At 37.8% G+C, this 24,821-nt stretch overlaps 2 protein-coding genes across 2 annotated transcripts; both read right to left on the bottom strand.

The window, feature by feature from the left end:
- Positions 1–1,227: 1,227 nt before the first annotated feature.
- ppp1r2 (protein phosphatase 1, regulatory (inhibitor) subunit 2) lies at positions 1,228–24,415 on the bottom strand. Its single transcript, XM_055217583.2, has 6 exons — positions 24,036–24,415; positions 8,934–9,041; positions 7,980–8,063; positions 4,959–5,068; positions 3,473–3,637; positions 1,228–3,208 (listed from the first exon to the last, which is right to left on the bottom strand). Exons 1-6 carry the CDS (start codon positions 24,158–24,160, stop codon positions 3,189–3,191), a joined length of 612 nt encoding a protein of 203 aa, XP_055073558.1. The 5' UTR covers positions 24,161–24,415; the 3' UTR covers positions 1,228–3,188.
- LOC129438587 (zinc finger BED domain-containing protein 4-like) lies at positions 13,550–16,992 on the bottom strand. The gene is made up of 2 exons (XM_055197382.2): positions 15,177–16,992; positions 13,550–15,080 (listed from the first exon to the last, which is right to left on the bottom strand). Exons 1-2 carry the CDS (start codon positions 16,689–16,691, stop codon positions 14,796–14,798), a joined length of 1,800 nt encoding a protein of 599 aa, XP_055053357.2. The 5' UTR covers positions 16,692–16,992; the 3' UTR covers positions 13,550–14,795.
- Positions 24,416–24,821: the final 406 nt, after the last annotated feature.

Genomic DNA, 24,821 nt, shown 5'->3' with positions numbered 1-24,821 from the left:
TTGACATTTTTCTCATATATGATGACGATCATGTCGTTTGTGAATACAGATTTCTTAGAATAAGAACCATTTATTAATTAATTTATATTATTTGTGTATGAAAGTATTACAAACCTGTACTTGGTTAAACTACGTAAATAGTTTTAAAGGATTATGGTTTCTAGTGAGATTGTGAGCCGTCCAGCGCCACCTGCAGGACAAACATTGTTATGTCCCATAGGAAACTGATTTGAGACACGGCCAGTAAAGTCAACTAAATCCAGTCTTTAATTCTCATCTGTCCATCTCTAATCTAACACATTCAAAATAAGCGTCATTCACACTAACTCTGGTTTCAGGAAACTTGCAGGTTTCACTGTAAAAAGAAAAACATGACATACCAAACTTGTTTAATAAATAACACATTAATTTGTCCGAATCATTTACTTATAGCAATAAGGCATATTTGTATTATTAAAAGATTACGCAATCGTTAACAGCAATGATCGTCCCATCCATTCGGTGATTTCTGTTAGATCAAGTTTGTCATACAAGTTAGCTTATTATCTGTGGATTCCTGCCATCTAGTGGTTTAACTTTCACAATACTTTTAACTAAAATTTTAATATAAACAGCATTACATGTATGTGTGTAAAGGTACACTGCAAAAATTGACTTTCTTACTTAGTATTTTTGTCTTGTTTTCAGTAGAAATATCTATAAATTCTTAAATTAATATGTATTTTTTTGATGAGCAAAATGACCTAAGAAAATAAATCTAGTTTTTAGACAAAAACATAATTTAAGTGAATTTGTGCTTAAAGCAAACAAAAATATCTGCCAATGGGGTGAGAAAAAAAATAGTTTTTCTTAAACACTTAATTCAAGCAAAAATTTCTCTCCCCATTGGCAGATCATTTTGCTTGTTTTAAGCACAAATTCACCTAAATTGTATATTTTTGTCTAAAAACTAGACTAATTTTCATCATTTTGCTCCTCAAGAAAATACATCTTGATTTAAGAATTTTTAGATATTTCTACTGGAAACAGTAGTGTAAGTTGCTTTGGATTTAGCCTCTGCTAAGTATCTACATAAATGTGTGTATCATTCCTGAATACAATTTCAAAGGGCAGCTTCATACAGCACTTTTAATAACATTTGAAAAATGTGAACATCGGTTTCCCGCATGGTTAATAAAATGGACACAAAGAATTGGCCAAATTTCCCAAAAAAGACATGAAAACAAATACGATTAAAGCACTTGTTTAATGTACGGTAAAGTATATCCGACTCACGTTGTGGCCGCATCCACTTCGCATTATTTTCATATAATTTCAACGGCCCGTTGTCAATTATTTCTAACTTCACTCTTATAAATCTTATACTTTCAGGTATTCATTTAAATTATGCAACCTTTTAAGAATTAAGTGCCTTTGTGTGTCCAGAACCAAAATGATAGTAATAGTACAGAATTTAACACATTTGACTATATCATCATTTAGTCAAGGGCAGAGCACTTATAAATATCATCATAACATTGAAAACATCTCAACATATATACACTTTAAGATGTACCATTTAATGGTGATAACACACACACACAAACTCATCAATAAAGGTCTGACATTTGGGTGAATTTTACAAAACCTGTCTTGTTCAAATCTCATTGTTGTTACACTATTGAATGGTTTCCCAGACAAGACTTAAGCCTAGTCGCAGACTAAAATGCATGTTTGAACCGTCTTAACATATAACAATGCCATTGTTTTGTCTCAAGATGCACAACAGTAATGTTTTTTGTAAGGTATATTTGTAAAAACTACTTAAATGTCCCATATAACCAAGGTGTAGTCCTTTCTTAATCTAAACCCTGTCTGGGAAACCACATAATAACAATTAAATTCATTTATTATTAAAGTGATGGGGGCATTTGGATATTTAATGTTTTCTTTTGAAAATCTATTTGTCAATGCAATGATGATTTTTATAACTCAATGATATTCTCACATCAGTTTTCCTTTTAATCAGCATGACAACTACCATAGCGATCAAATACTACATCATTTTTAAACACTTCATTTAAATACTTTGTTAACATTGTGAATGTGTCCATGTTTTAGGTAAGAAATATAAAAGAATAAAAAAAATGAAATTTTGGGTTTAAATAAATGTTAAAATTGTTTTGACAGGCATCCTAAAATTCACCCATTTAGCATTTACTAGCATACTTTTGACAGAAATAGTGTGTGAGAAGTGCAAATATTCATGAATATAAGTTTATACATTAAAAAAACTCAAATGATAATTCAATATTTTATTTTAAAGCTGGAATTATAATATTTATTACTTTAATCTTTCATTTGGTACTAAACAGAAAAGTATTCAATGATTATGGAACAACTCAATAAGTGATTAAAAAAATGACATTTTGAAAAAAAAAACTTTGTATTGTATAGCGACTATTAAAGCGGTTAAAACAGACAACCAGAGGTTTAAGTCTATTGATCAGTAGTTTTATAGTTAGTTAGGTAATACGTACCCATCATATTATACACAGGGTTACACTAAGTGCCAGCGTAGTTGAACATGGGGGTTTTTGGGAAGCCATGCATACAGTAGAGCTCATATGAGCGGTTTAACACTATAAATGTGTGTCGACCTTACTCAAGGATCTCAAGATCTCACAGTCCTCTTGATTTAAATGACAAACTAATGCATTAAACAAGAACCAGTGCATGCTAAACCACCTGTTTAAATCGCATCAATGGTATTCAATAAAACAAATTTATAGGTGTTTGAAAAGGAGAAGTGCGTTTCATCCAGAAAGTAATTTGATCAGGGTAAAGAAAAAGGTCATGATATAGTGGATCTGCTACTGTCAGCTATGGTCAGATGTACAGTATGAAAACAGCAGCACTGAGAACAAATGCACTTTTCAGTAGCCTGGTAGTTGTTAGGTGTGAAGCTCCTGTGCTCTTCAGCTCTTCATGAAGAAGTCCTGACCTCTGTCTGATAACAGTCATGTTTATTAGCATGACGACAATAAACGTTTGGCAAATAAGGGAGCTGGTTGATATGTGTGGCATTGCAGTGTCGGTGGAAATAAACAAGGTGGAGGGGAATCCAGGTGCTGGATCGGCGACAACACTGTGCCTTTAAAAGGTTCATGTGACAAGGCAGGAGCTGAAGGATTAATCTTGATTCATCCTTATGATTCCAGGGAATCAGCTGCCAAAAGAGGGAAGATATTCGGGGTTCAATTAGCATTTCATAAACTACTAATTATACATTTATATTCTACTATATATTTTGTATAAATATGTGGTGTTTGACCATGTGAAAGTACTAAAGTATTTTGCGTGGTATTTAGGTTTTTGCTATGTGGTCAATAGGGTGTTACGAGTGACATTTAGCATGTTGCTGTGCTTCTTGCTAGGATTCTTATTGGTTGAATATTGACTTTGAATATATTTCAAAGTCATCAGCGTTTACCATTGTGAGGTGGGTCGATGGTGATGTCTTCAGTCTCTGTGTCGTCCTTCATTTCTTCATCTTCATCCTCTTCCAGCTCATTGGCGATTAGCTGTCGGGCTAGCTTAATGTTCAGGCCTTCATTATAATGCATCTTCCTCATCATCTGGAACTGATGCTTTTTGGCTGAGAAGGGGGCAAGAACACACAGCTCAAAAAACATTTCAGATCTGCTGAAATAAACAACACACTACAGCTTCATAAAAGAAACAGGACTGAAAATAATCACATTTAAGAAGTCTGAAATCCAAACAGGCATTCGAATAGCATACAACCACAAGAACACAGAAGAGAAAAGATGATTTTTTTATATTTTGGCCAGGGCAACATTACATTATTATTATTATTATTTTAAATGTTTACAAATGACCTAAACCTATAAAGGGCTTTAGACTAAAAACTAACAATCAACTTTAGCTTCCTTTAGGTAAGTAACTGTGTGCATATTACTGTATTTTCCAGACAATAAGGGTGCTTTCACACATACACTGTTTAGGTCGGTCCAAATGACGTGTCGCAGTTGCGCAATTTCACGTTAAAGCAAAGAAACTTTGCAAAGATGTGCATCGTTTATCTCCATATCTTGCTAGCTTCGCTCTTCCTGTCAGACTGGTTGTCATGGAAAGATGGGGGGTGGTCATGAGATAGTAAGATCTGTCAGATACCAATGACAGCGCTTACCGTTGTCACATGGTATATATGGTGTGGCGTTTGGAGTACAGTAAAAACAACATATGTGAACACGGACCGTACTAACTGAAAAATTGTACAATGTAATTTGCAGCGCTCCGAGGCCGCACCACGGTGCGCACCAACATGTGTGAAAACACCCTAAGTCGCTCCGAAGTACAAGTCGCATTAATCAAAAATGCGTCATGAAAACGAAAAAACATATACAAGTTTACGTCACATTTATTTAGAAAATTATTTCACAAAATCCAACCTGTAGAACAGACATTTAATCTGGAAAGGCAAGTTATTCAAATAAACAATAGCACACGGAACAGCAGCCTGAAAAGGTGTATGTACGTTAACGTAATACAAACAGTTATTTACACGATACACATTAGCATACTGAACATACCTGTAAGGCTGAATAGGCTAAATTAATAGAACAAGCCAACGCGCATCAAGTTGGCAGGCTCGTCTTTCCACATCACTTAATTCATTGAATTACAAAAATACAGGAGCAGCATATAGTGGACTCTCGCGGCTGTAGACATTGGTTCATATATGTCAAAATTAATTCATACTGACTTACAAGTCACACCTGACTAGAAGTCGCAGGACCAGCCAAACTATGAAAAAAGTTAAATAGTGTATCCCAGGCTCGGATCGCTCAAAACTCAGTGTGAGTGTGCACTTCTGGGGGAGTAAGGAGGGGGACAATCGCGCTGGGGCATGGTTTGGTTGGGTTAGCCCAATGTGAGTGCACCCTAAGTCTCACCTTGCTCCTCTGGAGTCATCTCATCTTCCTCTTCCTCACTGCTGTCCTCCTCCTCCACCTCCTCCCTCATAAAGCGAGATTCAGCTCCCTCCTCCACTGCTGCCGCTAGCCTGATCAGGAGAAAAAACTGTTACAGGCATCGTCTCTCAAACCCCATTGATTTCAACGGACTGTAAATGAGTTTGTAGTTTAATTTAATTAGTTTGAATCTTAATACTCCATACCCAAGCATAAAACAATTAAGTAATAATAACAAGAAACAGTATTAAAGGTGCAGTGTGTAAATTTTAGCGGCTTCTAGTGGTGAGGTTGCGAATTGCAACCAACGGCTCAGTCCACTGCTCACCTCTTGCTTTTGAAACGCATAGAGAAGCTATGGTAGCCACCACCCGACAAACATGTCATTGTTGGAGACAACTTAGTAAAAAAGTTTGTACGTTAAGGGCTTCTGTAGAAACATGGCTGCACAAAATGGCGTCTTCCATGAAAGGGGCCCCTTAGTGTATGTAGATAAAAAGTCTATTTTGCATTTCTGTCTAAAAAAATTCTAAAAATGACACACTGCCCCTTCAAGTTAATACATTAACTTTGGTAGCTCTAATAAAAAACACATAAGAGAGGGAACATAAAATGACTACAAAAATTGAAACTACTAATATCTGTCCAGTAAAAGCACTTCATTCCTAATCCTGACATGAGAAAATCTTTAAGGAAAGCATTTCTCAGGAGTCAGACACATATACACACAATAGCCCCAAAGACTGCTGGGAAAAGGAGCATTAAGATACACAAGCCTCAGGGAAACACAAAATGGAGTGATAAAACAATGAAATGCAAGAGGATGACAACAAAAGAGCTTGAGATACAGACATACAAATTGAAAGAGATGGAGAGGGCAAGAGCTGTTTTTTTAATAAAAGGATGGGAATGAAAACAACATAGCACATTGTTCCAGTACAAAATACATCAGCTACAAACTCAGTTACACGCCAGCGGCACATAAACCACTCACATACATATTTCTCTAAGCATCTTTGTCCTTTCAGAACCCAAATACTGCAATAAAACAGACTACAAACATTTCAAACTATAAGTGCTTTTTTCCTCAAAACTTCTTAATGGACTAAAGCCCGGGATACACTGCACGATTATTGGCTGTCCCAGACGAAAGACTGCCATTGTGAAACAATCGTCGTGATTTCGGTAATAGTGGCCTATGTTGTACAGTGAGAGAGGTTAAAATACGGCAGTTTTCCCGGTCTTGCGTACAAAGATAGCCTCTGAAAGTTTTCGGACGGTGTCAGAAATTTAGCATGATCACGACCTGCGTACTGGTATTTGTTTACCACAAGCATATGCTGGTGATGTTGCGCAAGCGTGTGACGCAGCCGCCGAAGCTTCCGTGTCATCATCGTACAGTCAAAATGCTTGTCGTACCCAAGTTTAAACGATCCATGCCGCACAGTGTGATAAGGTAATGATCTTATAGGAGTGCAAAAATCCTGCAGTGTATTCCAGGCTTTACAGACAAATGTAAATGCATCTGATGTTTAAAATCACCCTAATAAAAAGTGACTGGCATTATGTGAGGAGCTCAGATGCAAAAGCCTCTAAAAAGGCACCTCCGTTGAAATTAGATAATGATATTATTGACCGAATGCTCTCAGCACTTACTATATGCTCATCAAATCTTTCCGCTTCAAATCTGCTTAATTCCGACCTCAGGCCATTCAGTAATACCGCTCTGTTGATAGAATCCATTATGTACTTTCGTTCCAATTGCAGTTTCATTTTGAAATCTGTTGCCTTATGTCTTCATCCAAAAGTTAAATGTAACCGTCACTGTTCATCAGCCACAAGTGCAACAAATTTCGTAGCTCTGCATTATTATTACTGAAATGTGCATTTCGCTCTGTAATTGAAAATTTTATTGCATTCATTTATCTGTGGCACATTTTTGTGGTCAAGTGTAAATGGACTCTGCAAAACCTTACCGGAGAGAAATCTGCTCAGTTTAAGTGACCAAGAAACAACCCAGGAGTTTTATTGTGCTGAATGTCTAACAGTTAATATCAGCATGTTGAAAAACACCCCTGTCACCAGATTTCTTTTCTTTAAAATTTAAAGCACTGCTAATAGAAAATCAATTTAATAAACTACTCAACCAGAACATTAGAATTTAAAATCATGTATAAACATGTTTTGTTGTTTGTGAATCAATGCTGGTTGCATTATTGCGGATAATCTTCCCTGCATACCAGAGAAGCACATAAAATATTTCCTTCATATAGAAAAACAGCCTGTATGAAACTTATAACCAAAACAATCAGACAGTACAGACGACAGAATGTAGTGTGTGCAGACACCATTTTGAAACGAGTTACCATCTGTGGTAGAGTTTTTTGACTGTCGATTCGCCTGTTGGCAATGTGACACATCTGTTCTGTGGGAACGCAAGTTCTGGTCGTTCATGTGTCAGCTTTAAGTAGATACTCTACAGGGCTGTTTGTTTTATCCTTATATGAAACAAGTAAACCAATAAAATCAAAATCCAATTGTTTTTCCAACATCTTTGATGTTTTGGCGAGCATCAAAAATGCTGTGAATTCATTGAATTCACAGGTGATGGTGCTTCTCAAGGTTTAAATTTTTTGCAGCGCACTATGATGTGGCCAGGTTGAGTCCACAGTGTCCAGAAATTTAAGGTGTGATTTCATATTTTTAAGTCACTTAGAAAGCGTTTTGTATGCATTCATATCAAAACACATTTCAGCTTTCTCTATTCTATAATTATTTTTAATTATTTAAAAAACACCAGTTTTTCTATGCAAATGGTAGGGTTGTAAGTACATGCTCTTGATTTAATATTGTTCCTGTAAACATCAGAAATAAAAAAATTTTGTGTTGCAGTATAAAAAAAAAAAAGAGGAATTGTACTATCATATCAGTGATGGCAAAATTACAGGGTCATAAACCAGGTGCATTAGAACAAATGCTTACTCTATCAAAAACATTGCTTACTTTTTGGCGAGGTCATCTCCGGGTAGGACTGTATTTCCATCCGAGTCGCTGAGTGCCCCCTCATCCTCGTCATCGCCCGCCATCCTAAAAGGGACATAAGAGTTTTGGCCAACAACATCATGACCTTTTCTTCAAGTTTGCTGTGTCATATCGAGTTGCAGCGTCAGTGTGTGTCTCTTGTATTTTGCAGACAGGGCAGTAACGTATCCAGAAAGATTCAACGACCTATATCCTCCTCAAACCATACCCAGCTGCTCCAATCTTTAATAATATGTATTCTTGGATCAATTTGTTATGACACAAAATGAATATCTTAGATTTTCCACAAGTTCTAGTTCTAGTTATCTATTTTTCAGTTGGATTGTTATGCAGATAACAAAATTATTATAATAAGCAATTTAATGTTTTAATAAATGTTTTAACATTTATATGACATTACATTACATTATAAACAACACAATAGGACAAATAAAATACCATAGAAAAATTATTAAAATGGTCCTTTTTACTAGCTAGTCATAATGTTTCTTTAGTAATTCCACAGGTTTATGTATACGTTGTTTTTTGCTGTAGGTCATTTTGGATAAAAGCACCTGCCAATTGCGTAAATATGTTTTTGTACCAGTATAAACAGTTTATACTGGATGATAACTATTTTATTGTTTTTGGTTCAAACCAAAGTCTATGTCTATGTGTATTTTTATAGTGTCAGTTAAAAAGATACAAACATCAAGGCATTAATGTGCTCCTGTATAGTTCAGTGGTACTGCACTGCATTAAAGTCATGGGTTCAAAGTCAAACCCAGGGAACACACACAGAAAAAAACATGTATACCTTGTAATGTATTAATATACTGTAATGTGCTTTGGATAAAAGCGTCTGCTAAATGTGTAAATGTAAAATAAGTGTTTAATTGCTTTCTACGAACGACATGTTTTTTGAGTGCTGTTTACCTGTTGTATGGCGTGCTGGGTTCATCTATCTTCATCAACCCATAGTCCTTGTCTGCTGGGTGATATGTGGCCAAAATGTTCATTTCATCCCATTTCTGTGACTTCTTTCTAAAAGAACAAGTCAAGACACAAAGCTTAGCATACAATTATAGATGAAATGATTAGCCTTGATAGAAATATTCCACTGAGATATTCTACATTTAACCAAAGACACTGGCCTATTTAAATGGCATACACAAAAAAGCACTTACTATATAAAATATATTGACTTAGGTGAAATACATTACAAGGACAGCAAACACATAAAGGTAAACACTAAAGTTGGTCATGTTAAACTAATGCATTATCTATGGAGCAAAGCAGTTAGCCAGAGCATAGACACAGCACATTGTTAAAATGGTCAAAGTTCAAACTTCAACATTTGCCCTATGTAGTACCAATGATTACCAGCCAATTACAAGTCCTTAATCTTGATAATTGAAACAGGACGAAAGGGTGCATTGGGATAAATATTTGGAGTAAGGTAATATATTTTAGAACCAGCTACTTTCCGAAATATTTCCCATTCAACCAGCTAAAGGTAGTTGAGCAAGAAACAAAAATCACATACAGTCAGTCATTTAGGCAAATTCATTTATAAACATTTTTTTCTACAAAGCTGTGTAGTAAAAACAGCCGCATCCAGAGAAAATTAAGAAATGTGCTGTTCCTATATGTAACCCTGCCTGTGCAATCCAGGCTAAGCATCAAATTTTAATTTCAATCATTGATTTCACATTGATTTCAATCTTTGACATGACCTTAGTCAATATTAAAAATATCAACTTAATAAGGGTGTCACGATTTCGATTTTAAATCGAAATCGATCGAAATTAAGTCACAACCTCGAACTTCGAATAAAAAAAATGGAATCGTCGATACTGCCACGCCCCCATGTCACATCCGGTCGGCTTGCCAAGTGGGGAAAAAAAATGTGTTGAGTGCTGCGAGTCAACCTCCTCTAACTTTGCTAGCTACAGCCAGTCAAAAGATAGCATGGCAGATGCAGGAGACAGCAAGCGCCTCCCACCTTTAGCTGAACTCAGAACAGAGCAAACACGTGTGCACAGCAGAACGGCGTCTGTGCCAGGACCGGTCGTTTCCCTGAACTGAGATCTGTTTAAGTTTCACAGCTAGGGCTGGGACAACGCGTCAACGTAATCGACGACGTTGATGCAAAAAATACGTTGACGCAAAATATGCGCGTCGATCCGTCAGACCCCAAAAGGCAGCGCAGTCGAGTAGTAGCAATGCGAGTGGCTCCAGTCCACGCCGGTTTCAGCGCCCATGTTAACAAGCATGCACCCCGCCGCATGAGCAGCGCTGTAGCAGCAGTGCTGTGATCGTTTCTGCGTCGGTTCTATTTTTGAGGCGGCTGCTCACGCTCAATTAAAGTGACAGTGCTTTGTTTATGGTTTAAATGCTCGTGGATTGACGCGAAAAGTTGTAATTTTACCATAAAATCATTCAAACGCTTTATTGAATGCTTCCTCTGACTAAGAATGTATTATTTTGCACTTGTATAGTCTTTTTTATTTAGACATTTTAAGAGCAATAAACAAATTGAAAATCAACATGTATAAATTGCTATTAGTTAATTAGTGGGGAGGATCGTTAGATTAATCAATGCATCGAACTAAATAATCGCTAGATTAATGTTTAAAAATAATAAATAATCGTTTATCCCAGCCCTATTCACACAACAACTTATTTCAGTTGCTTAAGAGTTATGAAAACAGCATTTAAACATGACTTATTGGAGTATAGTCTCACAATCTTGTTTAATAAAAGCACTTTTTTAGGTGCAAAGTACTGCCAGGAATGGACATCTGACATTAAGTTTCGTTTTATCAGGTATGTGCATGTGTACCATATTTTCCCGCTGAATTTTACCATGAATTTACCAGAATGAATTTACCAGTAAATACAAAAATGTGCTGTTCACACATGCAGTGACATTCCGTCTTTTTACCAGTAAGACATCATTCACACATCAGTATCAAAATACCGGTAAACTCGGAGAGAAAGCGGAAGTTACCTGTGGCGCGCGGTCGGCGAGCTCTGTGTCTTATTTGTAAACAATGGCAGGTTATGACTTAATATCGTCGGTCCGTATTTTGTTGTTTTCACATCTGTGGCAAATTGTTGCGAAGTTGTTCGTGACCAAACAACACTACGCTAGACGGCATCAAACAGAACCCGCGTTTGCACATTAGGCTTCACAGAGGGTGTGCTAAGGACGTCGGCAATTTGGCAAATAGATGGTAAGCTGTTTTAAACAACTTTTAAACAACAATTTACCAGTAAATTACCAGTAAAGATTGTATGTGTGAAAGGGACTATTATATTACATAAATGGCATAGCATCTTTTTGTGCTTTCAAAAAAAAGTAAAAATAGAGAATCGAATCGTGACCTTAGAGTCGGAAAATGTAACCGAATCAAGGATTTGGAGAATCGTGAGACCCCTACCACTTAAGTTAAGGTTACATAAAGTAAGATGAATTTATGTAGAAAACAATAAATCACAATAAATTACTTTGGGTTTTCACAGGCAGTGTCACAAATTAATATAGACTTCTATGCATAATGACTATCAGGTACTAATACTGCTGGAGTTTGCAAGTAGTTAAAAAAAACTACATTTTTTTGTTTCTTATTAAAGCTGCTAAAATTGTCCGGCTAAGGGTGCATTGATTCCTCTTAAAGGCAGATATTTTGATCAAACAGTGAAGATTATTAAAGATTATTACAGTTAAAGTGTGTCATAATTATTTAAACCTATAAACAGTTGAAAGCTACAAGCCAGTATCTCCAATACTTTTCATGTCCAATAATAGAAACTGCATTAATTTACCTCATGTTCCATATAAACAGACTAAGGCAGCATGTTTGGTCTTCATCCAAGGGCTCTTGATCACACTTGGCTACCTGTAGCTGTCTACATCAAATTTAATGCTATAAATTGGCCTAGCGAAAAATCCAACTAAAAATAGTATTTATACCCCAACACCCTCAAAATAAGAATGCAACCATGGAGCTTTAAAGTAAAACAGTTTGCAGCGATTCCAAAAGTTTTAGTTTTCGAGAGTAGAAAACGCAGAAGTAGGCATAATCGTAACAAATGTTCTGAACATGCAGCAGTGTAAACATAGCCCTAAATTCATGGACTGTGGCCTATGTAGCTGCAATCAACACCTACTCATTGCGATGACAGTGCCACTTCAAAACAAAGAGCTTTTAGACTTCAAGCATTCATTTTACATAATTTGTAACCACAGCACAGTTTAAAGCTTTTGTAGCATGAACCCGTTTTCACTGATGCCACACTCAGATTAAAATCATGTCAGTGCATTAAGTGACATGAATCCACTGGACCACTAATGCTTCTGCACTAGCAGTTAAACGTGCCAATCCACATGGAAGAGGAACAGTTACACAACTGACGTTTGGAAGAGGTGCCGTTCTGTTTCCCAGTGACAGCGAAATCCCCTCAAACCTGATGCACAACATGATATTTAAGCAGAGATGAAGATACAGTTGTTTTGATGAAAGGGATTATTTTGTCCCTCTTTTAAAGATATGGTTGACATAATCAGAGGAAGGAGACTGAAGAAGGTTTACTGCAGTAAAATGTCTCCATCTTTGATGCCTAAACAACCATTATTATGTTATGTTATTGAGACGTAGCTGAAACGAAAGCAGAATTGAGGACAAACAAAGTGATAATAATCTCTTTAGTATGGATGGATGTTTATATTCCCACAGAAAAACAGATCAGAGATTAACTTTCCAATTCCTATTTCATTCATGTTGGAGACCAAGACTGGCTTATAGGTAGTGATAGGACAATATAGTGCAGATGCCGATATTTTTTATTATCGATTATAGATTTAAAGATATAAATCTTTTCAATCGCCAGTAAATTTCTCTATTACTTAAATCTGATGTTTGCAATGAAAGGACACTCAGTGACACCTAACATAAAGCCAAAGTCTGACAGACAGTAAAATGTTTTGTGTCACACACACACCATCACACTAGTTTAACACACTTATTCAAACAGTACCATAAAATGTCAAATCCACATTGAATCAATATTATCAATATTTACAATGTTTGCTGATTGTCCAGAAAAGAAACTAAACAAAAGTAACAATTTAAAAAGAAATGTTTGAAGTTACTGTACAGGGTTTCCCGCAGAACTTTGCAGTTCGGGCGGCCCGCCTAAGCTGGGAAACCCTACGGCTTTAACTAAGTCGTCAAGAAAAGAAAAATTCACTGCACAAAAGGCCATCAAGTACATCTCGGAGAATAGCGCAGACGGCGCTTCACACCGCGAGCGGCCGCCACATGCCCGAAATTAGAAAAACGTGGTCCAGACAGTCACTGTCTAGAGGATAACTAGCCAGTTGATAAAACATCTCAGAGAATAGCGTGGAGATGCTTCACACCGCAAGCGTGCATGCGCGCCACACGGCCGAAATGAGTTAAAGACGTGGTCCGTCATGTCTGGAGGACAGCTTGTTGGTAAAACACGTGTCCGTGAGAACTGTAAGTGGACTTATGTTTGGGTTTATTTTAGGGATGCACGATAAGAGAAAATTTGACCGATACCGATAACCGATAATTAAGTCATCTTAATAGCCGATACCGATACAGATACCGATAACCAGTAAGTGCAATTTTTTACATTATAATGTTCGAAATAACTTTCAGATTGTGCTCCTACGAGAATAAAAAATTCCAAGATGAAAGCACTGATGAAACTGATATTTTAGTGTTCTGACACAACTATAACAGCAAACATTAGTACTCCTTGACTCTTCCACTTTTTATTTTTTGTGCAATACACCACAATACTTAGTAACAGAAAGGGTTTAACAGTACTATGGCTTATCTGCAATTAAATTACTTTAAGTTGAAGTTTTTGTATAACAAACAAGAAATTAATATATCCCACCTTTAGTGCATGAGGATGAGGTAGGTATATATGTCTTTAAACATAAAATAAAATTCATTAACATTTGTCAACCTTAAATACATCTTAAAAACAAAAGTGCACTGATAAAACTGATATTTTTGCAGCTCTGGCCTTAACAGCAAACATCAGGCCTTACTTATCAAATGTTATTGTGTGTAAGGCACCACAATACTGTGTGACAGAAAGGGTTTAACAGAACCTGTCATGGAACTCTGGTCTGCAATTAACAACTTATTAGTCATTAACATAAGTATTTAACACATAACAAACAAAAAAATCAATTATACCTTTAGTGCATGAGGGTGAGGTAGGTATCCTTTTTAAACTAAAAAATAAATACAATTCATTAACATTTGTCAACTTTAAATACATCTTAAAAACAAAAGTGCACTAATAAAACTGATATTTTAGCAGCTCTGGCCTTAACAGCAAACATCAGGCCTGACTTATCAAATGTTATTGTGTGTAAGGCACCACAATACTGTGTGACAGAAAGGGTTTAACAGAACCTGTCATGGAACTCTGGTCTGCAATTAACAACTCATTAGTCATTAACATAAGTATTTCACGCATAACAAACAAGAAATGCATCTATTCTACCGCATGACGGTGACATGTTTTTCAAATATAAAAAATAAAAATAATTAAATAAATAAAATGCATTGACATTTGTCAACCTTGTAAAAAACAGAAGTGCATGCTTAACAAAAATGAAGTGCATCGGGCATAGAAATTATATAGTTTAACATAAAAAATATAAACAATAATAATTTGATTTCCAATTTGCACTACTCAACCTGTCTCAACCTTCTATAAAGTGCACATTTTTCACTTCTCTGTTTAATGTCCATCATCTTTTCTATTTGTTACATTAGGCATTAGTGGCAGATTTTTTTTGATAAACAAAAGCATCTCTGCCTTCTCACATCCAATTCGGTTTCTTTTTTCATCCATAACATTTGCAGCAGCAGAAAATAAGCGTTCACTGTCAATGCTGGTGCAAGGGGCTGACAGGTATTTCCTTGCAAGTGAAGCAAGGTCTGGGAACTGGGATTTGTTGCGTTTCCAGTATTCCAAAGGGCTCTCTGATCTAGGAATTGGGGGCTCCGAGAGGTACATGTTTATCTAAAGTAGACAATGAACAAAGAAAAAATTAGGCTGTTACATTTTGGTCTATTTTTAGAGACAAATAAACCTAACTTAGATAAACAATTTAATTACCTGCCCCTCTGTTCGGCTTTGGGTCATCTCTTTTGTGACATCATAGTTTTCTTGAAGGATTTCTTCATACATTGCCAGCAAGGAAACATTGCCACCATCTGTCTTGGTCTTTTTAACTTTTGGTTCATCCACATTCTCTGATGCACAGCTCATCATGGTCTGCAATTTTTCTGTTACTTCTCTTTTCATTGGTTGGTCAAAATAGCAGTCCTTATACCTGGGGTCCAAGATTGTAGCAAGATAAAACAGGGGCTCTCCATAGATATGACTGAATCGCTGTTCTATGGCTTGCAGTAGAGTGGTCTTTGAAGTTTTAACTCCATGATCTGTTGCAACAGTCTTGTTTAACAGACGTTTTAATGCTACAATGGAGGGGATCACATCAGCTACTGTGGCTGTAGATGAGCTGATGTCTCTTGTCAGCTGTTCACATGGGTCAAGAATGGTCATCATGTTTTCAATTAATGTCCATTGTTGTATGCTCAAAAAAGCAGGTAATTGAAAATCTACCGCATATGCTGCAAGGGCTCGCCTCTGATCCAACAAACTTCTCAGCATATAGAACGTGCTGTTCCATCTCGTGGGCACGTCTTGTTGAAGCCTCATCTCTTTCATGCCCAGTTGTTTTTGCAAGTCTTGCAGACGGGAGGTGGCAACTTGTGAATGTTTGAAGTGACCTACCATCTTTCTGCAGATCGAAATACAGTCTGTTATGCTTCTCTGGCTCAGCACAGCCTCGTTTACCGCGAGCTGTAAGGTGTGTGCCATACACCCCAAGCTTGCAAGCTCACAGTCCTGCATGGCCTTGATGATATTGCGTGCATTATCCCGAAGGACAACATGCACTCTGTCTTTTGTTATACTCCACCGTTCTAACATTGCTTCAAAAGCTTCGCATATCATTGCCCCGGTATGCGATCCGGAGCACTCCTGTGCGTGCAGCAGAACTTTCTGCATGTTAAAATGTTCATCAAACCACTGAGCCGTTAAACTAAGCATACTCACCGGACTAACATCAGATGTCCAGATGTCCGTGGTGAAACTTATGTGTAGTCCATTTTTGTCGATCAAATTATGAATGTGTGTGGCGACTGACTCATACAAAGCAGGGAGGGAAACATCAGAGAAGAAGCGGCGGCTTGGAAGGGTGTAACGTGGCTCCAAATGCTGTACTAATCCGCGAAAACCCAGATCCTCTACTACGGAGAAAGGTTGGTCGTCGAGGACTATAAACTCGATCACTTTATCGTTTATAGCTTTTGCCTTTTCGCTGTCTCTGGAAAACTTTTTAGCATTTTCAAATGCTCGCTGAATGGGTACAATGACGCTCGGTGTTTTAGCCTTCGCGCTATTAACTTTAGCTGCAGCTGCAGCGGCTTCGTATTCTTTCAGTACATCTTCGCCGCGATGACGACCTCTCAAGTGCGATATAAGATTGGATGTGTTGAAACATGACGAATTTTTTTCCTCCTCTCGGAACCCTTGCTGAACATTTTTTGCAAATAGCAAAAGCATTGTCCTCCACTGCCACCGAGAAAAACTTCCAGACCGGCGAAGACATGTTTGTTTACAGATGATGACGTGGTAAGCACGACAGTTGAGCGCGTAATGAGCGCATAATGAGCGCGACAGTTTGAGGTGTAGTCAGTTCCGGAAAGAGGATAAAGCAGACAGATTTATTGATTTACCACCAATCGTACTGTATCGGATGTAGTTATCGGATTTCAGTTGTTTATCGGATCGATAAAAATGACGTCATTCCCGCCCATATCGGCCGATAATTTATCTGTCCGATAAATATCGTGCATCCCTAGTTTATTTAAGCCTGTTATTGTATTAGTCTATAATTCTTGCAAATTTAAAGTAAGTTAGCTGGTGATTTGAAGTAATCAGTTTTTACAATTTTTGCGCTATCTATCATCATTCGCCAGACATTCTACAACATCTACTTTAGTTTAACTTCATCACGCAGCTATTCCCGTTAGAGGTAAAACATTTAATTCATTAATAATGTAGTATGTGTTCATTTTCTGTCATAGTTTCTTTAAAATTATGTTTTATTTTATGTGTTTTAAATAAAAATATTGTAATTTTCACGTGTCAAGCAGTGGTGCTCTCATGAGGTGCCTTTTTAAACGCATCGGTCCAGCGGAACGCGATCATATTTTAAACACAATCATATATTAAACACGAGGGACTTGTTGCTACAACTCATTAAAATGCATATCATAAACAGGATTAATACCTAGTGATCTGACTTCGGACAGAGCGCAGCTCTCTGCACGTACGCGAGAGTGAGAGAGAGGCGCTAATATGCAGCGGGTCATATTTTAAACAAAAAGTAAAGTTTGCATCAGCTCGCATGAAACGCATTAAACTGAACAAATAAGGATTACTACTTTAGTTTATGTTTAGACTGCGGACAGACACGAGAGCGCGTGCACGTGAGACAGAGAGAAGCGCAGCTGCTCATGACGCGGCGCGCTGGATTTAGTGGTAGATGGAGACCAAGACGCGCGCATTAAGTGCAGGTACGTGCAAGAAGGAATTCTCTCTTTACAAGCTCTCCGCGTAAAGTGAAGCCCACAAACCCTCATGTGAGGAAAAGCATGCATTGTCGGTGTTAATATAAAACTATGATAATAATAATAACCATTCGCCAACTATCGTCTTGACTATCGCCATGAAAGCCTGCCATTGGCGATATGTCTGAAGATCGTCGACACACGATACTATCGTCTATAGGCACAACCCTAATATAGACCGTTTCGTTGGACGCACGTGCGGTTATGCGTTAACAAATTCGACAGAAGCTTAGCTTAGCAGAGCCGTTTGAGCCAAAGCTGGCGACTGATGTACTCCTGTGGGCGGATTTAGTCAAAAACTGTTTTACTAATGTCATTCAATCTGGAAGTAGCAGGCTGTAGTCCAAGCCGGCCATCCGCTGTAGGCTTTGAAAGGGGACTTCTGTTAAAGACAATATATCGCCTGGCAGAGAACTTTGAGCTTTATCATTTTGCAGGTAATATTTATGCCCTAACAGCAACAACATTACACATCAACTAAAGTTTGAAAAATGGGATCGGGAAGAACGTGGCCTTTAATGATCTGACTAGTGGCTAAATTAACTCTGGAACAAATACCTCGTCAAAAATAACAAATGTCTTGGCTTCCTAAAGACAGGGGGAGACAACAATCATGAATCACCACTATGTGAAGGGAGGTTTGGCAGCCAGTTAACATTGTATACATTATAGTACACATTTTACACAGCAACGTTAGCTGTGTCGCTTTTTTATACACTTTAGTTATACAATATTAACTAAGGTCATCTACTTGCTGTTTACTTTGCTTGTTATCAGAAATAAACTACTCTAAAATGACTTTGTTGTTATTGATTCTTAGCGGAGTTTACAGGAATGGGAAACGGGTGTTTCACGAAAGCAATTGTTTATGTTGTTACGGCTGAAACGTCTATTGGCCTTATACAAGCCACGATTTTGCATAAAACAAGACAGCATGTTACCTTCATATGACAAAAAAATTGACAGTGTTCAGGCATGGGCCATATGGGTAGTACATGGGTAGAACATATGAGATTTTGGCGATATGATAACTTAAGCAAAAATACCACGTTTTTGACACAGCGTTGTGAAACTCTTCAAAACCTAGGTATACATTGAAACTGGTAACTGGCCCATGCCTAAGTACAGGATATACTCTCTCCAATATGACAATGTTGCCCACTGCAGCAGATGTAAAAGAAACATGTGCTGTAAGAGCTTTGAGGGAGTACAGTAAGTTTTAAAGTATAAAGTAAAAGCAAAAAGGCCAATTGCCCTTTTCATTATGATTAACATAAAAGTTGGTGGCTACTGTGTTGGTAAAAATAAGCATGACCCTTTTCCTTTTTGGCCATGAGAAAATGATAACTGGTGTACCACAGCACACACTGCTACTTTTTCTAATAGTTAGGCAGATTTTTAATATAGTTTGTTATTAAGCAAAGACTAATTTAGTGTCACAGCAGCCACCATGGTTCTCTCACAGGACAAGAATTCTGTAATAAGTAGAGCCCGACCGATTTATCGTTTTGCCGATTTTATCGGCCGATATGAGCATGTCGCAGATATATCTGTATCGGCGTATAAGCCGCAGATATGAAGCCGATATGAACGTTCCTTACAGAACACATTAAATGCTTTTGAAAGATGTAAGTACTTGTTTGTCCAGCAGAGTGCGCCCTATTGGTTGCTAATGGCGACTCAGGTCACTTACTGTAGTGACATCAGCCAATCCCCCACCCCCTTCACTTCAGTCAGTCTCTCAGTTCAGGTGGCGGGCGCGGCAGTCACGCGGTTTCGTCAATACATTTTACACCTGGTATTAAGACGCGCTTTGGTCGATTGGATTATAAGTGGACGAGAGAGACACATTCCTGTTTACATTTGGTGGTTTTAATCAGTCTTTTTTGTCCACTTGCGAGTTGTTTCAAACGCAAGCGGAAGAAATGACGCGAGGCGGAGAAAGGACGCGCCTAAACTGATGCGCAGTCTGTGGGAGCTGCTTGTGCTGTTACATGCTCATTTCAAAGCAATTGATTAAATAAGCTCGCGCAACTTTACACCCTTTCTTAAATAAAAGAGGCGGAGAGCAGACGCTTTAGTTTTATAAAAGTTTAAAGTCCCGGCAGAACACTGTGGGTTCGTGTTATAAAAAAGTTGTGCAGTACATTAAACATTAGCCTACATCAGTATGTTGTCAGTAATTCAAGCATTGTCGTCTTAACGGTAAGTTTTTAATTAATTTGTGAAGTCTATAACTTACTCTAAAGCTAAGCCCAATATAACAATGACTTTATAAGTTTCCATTTTTTAAAATAAGCCCAATATAACATGATTCTCGTTAAAACTGACAATGGTTTAAGTTATATGTATTTTGTTTTGTTTGTGTTTTAAAGTTATTTATAATGAGTCAAATTTACTGTTTTGTGCACTTATATCAGAATCATTTTGGATAATAAAGTTTATTGTTAACTTGTAAAACACACCTGCCTATATTACATATCTTTGTCACGTCATTTTAAGTGTTTGATCACCACATTTGTGGTGTGATCATAGAGTGATCATTGCAAAAAGTATTTATATATAGTATATTCTGTTAATGTATATAGTGTATTCTATGTACAGTACTGTAGTAGTATAATATACTGTAGTATATGTGTACTGTACTATAATATGCACATAATGAATATCGGCCGATATATCGTTATCGGTCTTTTTTTACTCTCTAATATCTGTATCGGCATCGGCCCCAAAAAATGCATATCGGTCGGGCTCTAGTAATAAGTGCCATTCTTACAGCATGTCCTATTTTTCTAAGAGTGGGAGAGCTAGATTTAAGAACATTGTCTTCTGGCGAGAGAGGAAGAGGAGGCAGCAGCAGCAGACAACGGGCCAAAGAGAACGCCTACATACTGACAAACACAACCTCTCTATAATCCGGACGTTTAGTACTTTTTTATCAATGCTGTTGAAATATCCTGTTCAATTTTTGGTCGACCCAAAGGCACAAATCAATACATGCGCTGAATATTGACAAAAGCCAGCTCAGCTAACAACGAAATGGGATCGCCATTATTTTGGTCCTATCTTTGATGCGAGAGAACTCCTCTGACCTCAGAGAGAGAAAATGTGTTAACAAAAGCACACACAACTCCTGACAGGACTTTTTTGGGCAAGTCAATAGCCTCTTTCACACAGTAATTCCAGTAAATTACCATGAATTTACCAGAATGAATTTACCAGTAAATACAAAAATGTGCCGTTCACACATGTAAAAAGACGGAACGTCACTGCCAGTAAGACGTCATTCACACATAAGTATCAAAATACCGGTAAACTCGGAGAGAAAGCGGAAGTTACCTGTGGCGCGCGGCCGGCGTGCTCCTTCCGTGTTGTATTTGTAAACAATGGCGGGTTATGACTTAATATCCACGGTCCGTATTTTGTTGTTTTCACATCTGTGGCAAACGGTCGCGAAGTTGCTCGTGACAAAACAAATTGCGTTAGGCGGCGTCAAACGGAACCTGCGTTTGGACACTAGGCATCACAGATGGTGTGCTAAGGACATTGGCAATATGGCAATTAGATGGTAAGCTGTTTTAAACAACTTTGGTGAAGAAATGTGGATGTTAATTTCAGGTGTGCTCGAATTTTAAGCAGCATGTCTGTGGAAACGTCGTTAAACAGTTCGGGGGTAAACGCATCACCTGTATAAAAAACTTTCTAATTGGCCCGATCTGTCAGCGCGGTCTGACGTCGTCCGTTCTAAATTCCAGTAATCCTATATTTTTCGTTCACACATAGCGCTTACCGGTAAATTACTGGTAATCTTACATCCTGTCTTACTGGTAAATTGGGAGCACTGATTTACCGGAAAGGTTCGGTTCACACATGACATGTTAACTGCAATTTACCAGAAAATTACCAGTAAAGACCGTATGTGTGAAAGGGACTAATGTCAAAATAAATTAGATCAATTCTTACATGCGCCATCCTTCAGGCACAAAATTACTCTTCAGTGGCAGCTATGTTTAATGATATCTGATGTGATGGGACAAGTGATGATATGCAACCTTCATGACTAAGGGGCTGTTTACACAACAACAGTTTTAACCAAAACAGGAAACTTTTAGCATTTTGGCTTCTAGTTTACGCCACAATGATGTTTTAGGGTCTTGAAAACCAAAGCATTTGTAAACGGGTGCATGTTTTTGAAACCGACAGTACTATTGTTTTCATGTAAGTGACAACAATGCAAATTTGTGATGCCGGTGACGTTATGTGTACGTTTTGCGTTTTCAGTCTACAGGTATGCGCGACTGTGTTTGTGCTACTTAGAGGCTGTTTACACTTGGCATTAACATGCCTTTTCATTGATCGGATCACAAGTGGACAACGTTAATGTCAGGTGTAAACGGTGTTTAAAAAGTTTTTAGCTCACATTCAGAGGTAGTCGAAACCCCTTTCGATCGGATTGCTTTTGTAGTGTAAACGCACATGTGGTTGAATGTGTTCGAACAGCCAAACGGGCCGCCTTCTCTCCGCCCATTTATCTAATCTGAGGTACTGAAAACAATGTTTTACGTCTTTTCTGACTTCTGGCGCGAACACACTGTGTACAACGCTATTTTTAGCCTTTCGTTGATAAAACTAAAGCGGCTGATCTCTGCAGTTTCATTTTGCAAGCGTGTGAAAGTTGCGCGATCCTATTTCATCAATTGCACTGAAATATCAGAGAAAGCTTTAACATATACATGTACAAAACACTGTGAAGCATGTTTACTTACTACACAAGCAGCTGACTCCAACTTAATATTAGTTCGCATCCATATAAACTCATCATTACTCCCGCTCGCGTTTAAATGACAGCTGAGAGACTCACCAACCGTCTCAACAGACCACCCCCCACAGTATTCAGGACAGAAGCGGTCAAAAGTGGACAAAAGAGACGGATTTAAATACCAGGTGTAAACGTGATGTGTCTCTTTCGTCCACTTACTCTTTTCGGCCTCGATACCACATTTTCTAAAGTACTCGTTAAAAGGCCGCCGATACCAGGGATCGATACTACGGTCTGAGAAATATCTATGTTTGAGCAGCGTGTAAGGAGTTAATGCCTCGTGTTCTCCAAAGAGGCAGAGTTTACAACAAACTAAAAAAAAACTTGAGTTGCACTTTCACTGTTTAAATTTCTTATAATTATTTATTCTTTAATATGTTGCATACGACATGCTTTTCAGTTTAAATAAATGTTCTTAATTCCAAACTAGTCCCTTGTTTTTTTGTTAAATTATATGACTTAAGCTGTTACCTGTAAATTTAAATCATGTTTTTTTTATTAAGTACTCGGTATCGGTATCTGCAAGTACTGAAATGCAAGTACTCGTGTTCGAAAAAAGTGGTATCGTGCATCCCTAGATCCGATCGATGAAAACACATCTTAATACCAAAAGTAAACAGCCCCATAAGATACTAATTTCCGTCAACAAAATGTCTGATGCTTTCTCCGCCGTTATTGATTGCTTTTATCGTTCAGTAGAACAATGCTTGTGCACAGCCCAGGCATGTGGCATAGTAACATCACCATCTACTGGCCTGGCACACATAACATACATTTTTATGTCATAGATTTCTTTAGGGGGGGGGCACAAAGGGATGCACCACGGGTGGGGGAGGGGGGTCGCTGCACAGCAAAAAAGTTTGAGAACCACTGCTTATGTAGATTAAACATGCAGATTGGCTAACTCGCATGAGAATTTCATAACTTAGAATACATAACTTATTAATCTGTTTTATACCTACATGCCATCGTGTTAAAGATATAATATACTTCCAATTATTGTATATATCTTAAAAATAACAGGCTGTGGACTCCAGTTCTAATCATAAATTTGTTTAGATTATTTAAGGTACCTCCTGTTAATGAGAAGTACATTTTTCACACTTTTGGTGTACATCACTGTTTGAAACAGAAGACATACAATTGCAAACAGTTTCATCTTTCTAACACACGTTAGACAACTTAGTTAACATCAAACAGTCGTGAACTAATCAGAAAACAGCTGGTTAGACAAAATGACAGATCTTATTTCACCTGTATGATATGTTATTTTGACGTGCCATTTCAATGGCTAAGCAGCAGTTAGCAGAGCAAGCTACTAACACACCCAGCTAACCAAACCAATGAAACAGAACCTCAAGGAGTGCTGGCTGAGTGCTTTGGTTTAGCTGTCAACATCATGTCATCAGGTCTCGTGGCTGTCTAATTTAACCTGTTTGTGGACTAGTTACTTACTGTTGGTCGTCCTCAGGGTTTATATGCGCTGCTGGTTCTGAAGTGTCCTGAACTGGCTCTTCGGGTCGGGCTTTGATACTGGATTTGTTCTTCAGGATACCTTTAATGGGTCGCGGTGCTGCCATAACCGTCAAACCCACCCACAACTCCTCTTTCACGCTGTTTACACCGCCAACAAGCGCCTAAACACAACGACGTGGTTTAAATACACCACCTTTACCTTCACCTAGTTAGATATCCACTTGTATTTTAACCACCTTATGTTTAAAGTTATACGGTGTTTGTGACTAAAGTTTCGCGGCCGTTGACGACTCGTTTTCTCCCAGCGCGTACGCACTTGTCCATTTAGAGCGAAGAAAGGAAATAGGGCGCCGCAGTCAGTCTCGCGCGCCCTGCTCTCACGAGAGTTGCGGTGTTACTATAGCAATGCCGCGGTCGCGTGGCGCGATAGAATCGCCATGTTTGTTGTGGCAATCGGCGTCGTAAAGTCTTCAAATCGCACTTCGAAGAATGATAGTATGCGAAACAGTATGCATAATGCAACAGTCGTATGCTACATGACATCACGTTGCAAATTAAATCCAGTTATACTTAATCTGATAAGTTTATATGAGTTATATATGGAAAGCATAAGTCGGCATACATTTGTGCTTTCTAATCATTAAAAGATATTCAGTTTTGTTTGAGGTGAGCTTGAACTTTGTAAGTTCTCCACAGACAGCATTGTGCTTACTTTAATGCTAAAACAGATTCTAGATACCTATAAGATAAAGGATAAATTCAAAA

Source organism: Misgurnus anguillicaudatus, chromosome 23 (assembly GCF_027580225.2).
Source record: "Misgurnus anguillicaudatus chromosome 23, ASM2758022v2, whole genome shotgun sequence".
NCBI classification, from domain to species: domain Eukaryota; kingdom Metazoa; phylum Chordata; class Actinopteri; order Cypriniformes; family Cobitidae; genus Misgurnus; species Misgurnus anguillicaudatus.
Note: the sequence above shows the minus strand (reverse complement) of the source record. Positions and strands in the feature narration are given on the sequence as shown.

Coding starts and splice junctions, on each gene's coding strand:
- LOC129438587 (XM_055197382.2), bottom strand. CDS start 16,691: ATGCTTTTGCTATTTGCAAAAAATGTTCAGCAAGGGTTCCGAGAGGAG. Junction 15,081..15,176: donor AAAGCCGAACAGAGGGGCAG/GTAATTAAATTG, acceptor TGTCTACTTTAG/ATAAACATGTACCTCTCGGA.
- ppp1r2 (XM_055217583.2), bottom strand. CDS start 24,160: ATGGCAGCACCGCGACCCATTAAAGGTATCCTGAAGAACAAATCCAGT. Junction 5,069..7,979: donor GGAGATGACCTCGCCAAAAA/GTAAGCAATGTT, acceptor TCTCCTGATCAG/GCTAGCGGCAGCAGTGGAGG. Junction 3,209..3,472: donor CATCGACCCACCTCACAATG/GTAAACGCTGAT, acceptor CTCTTTTGGCAG/CTGATTCCCTGGAATCATAA.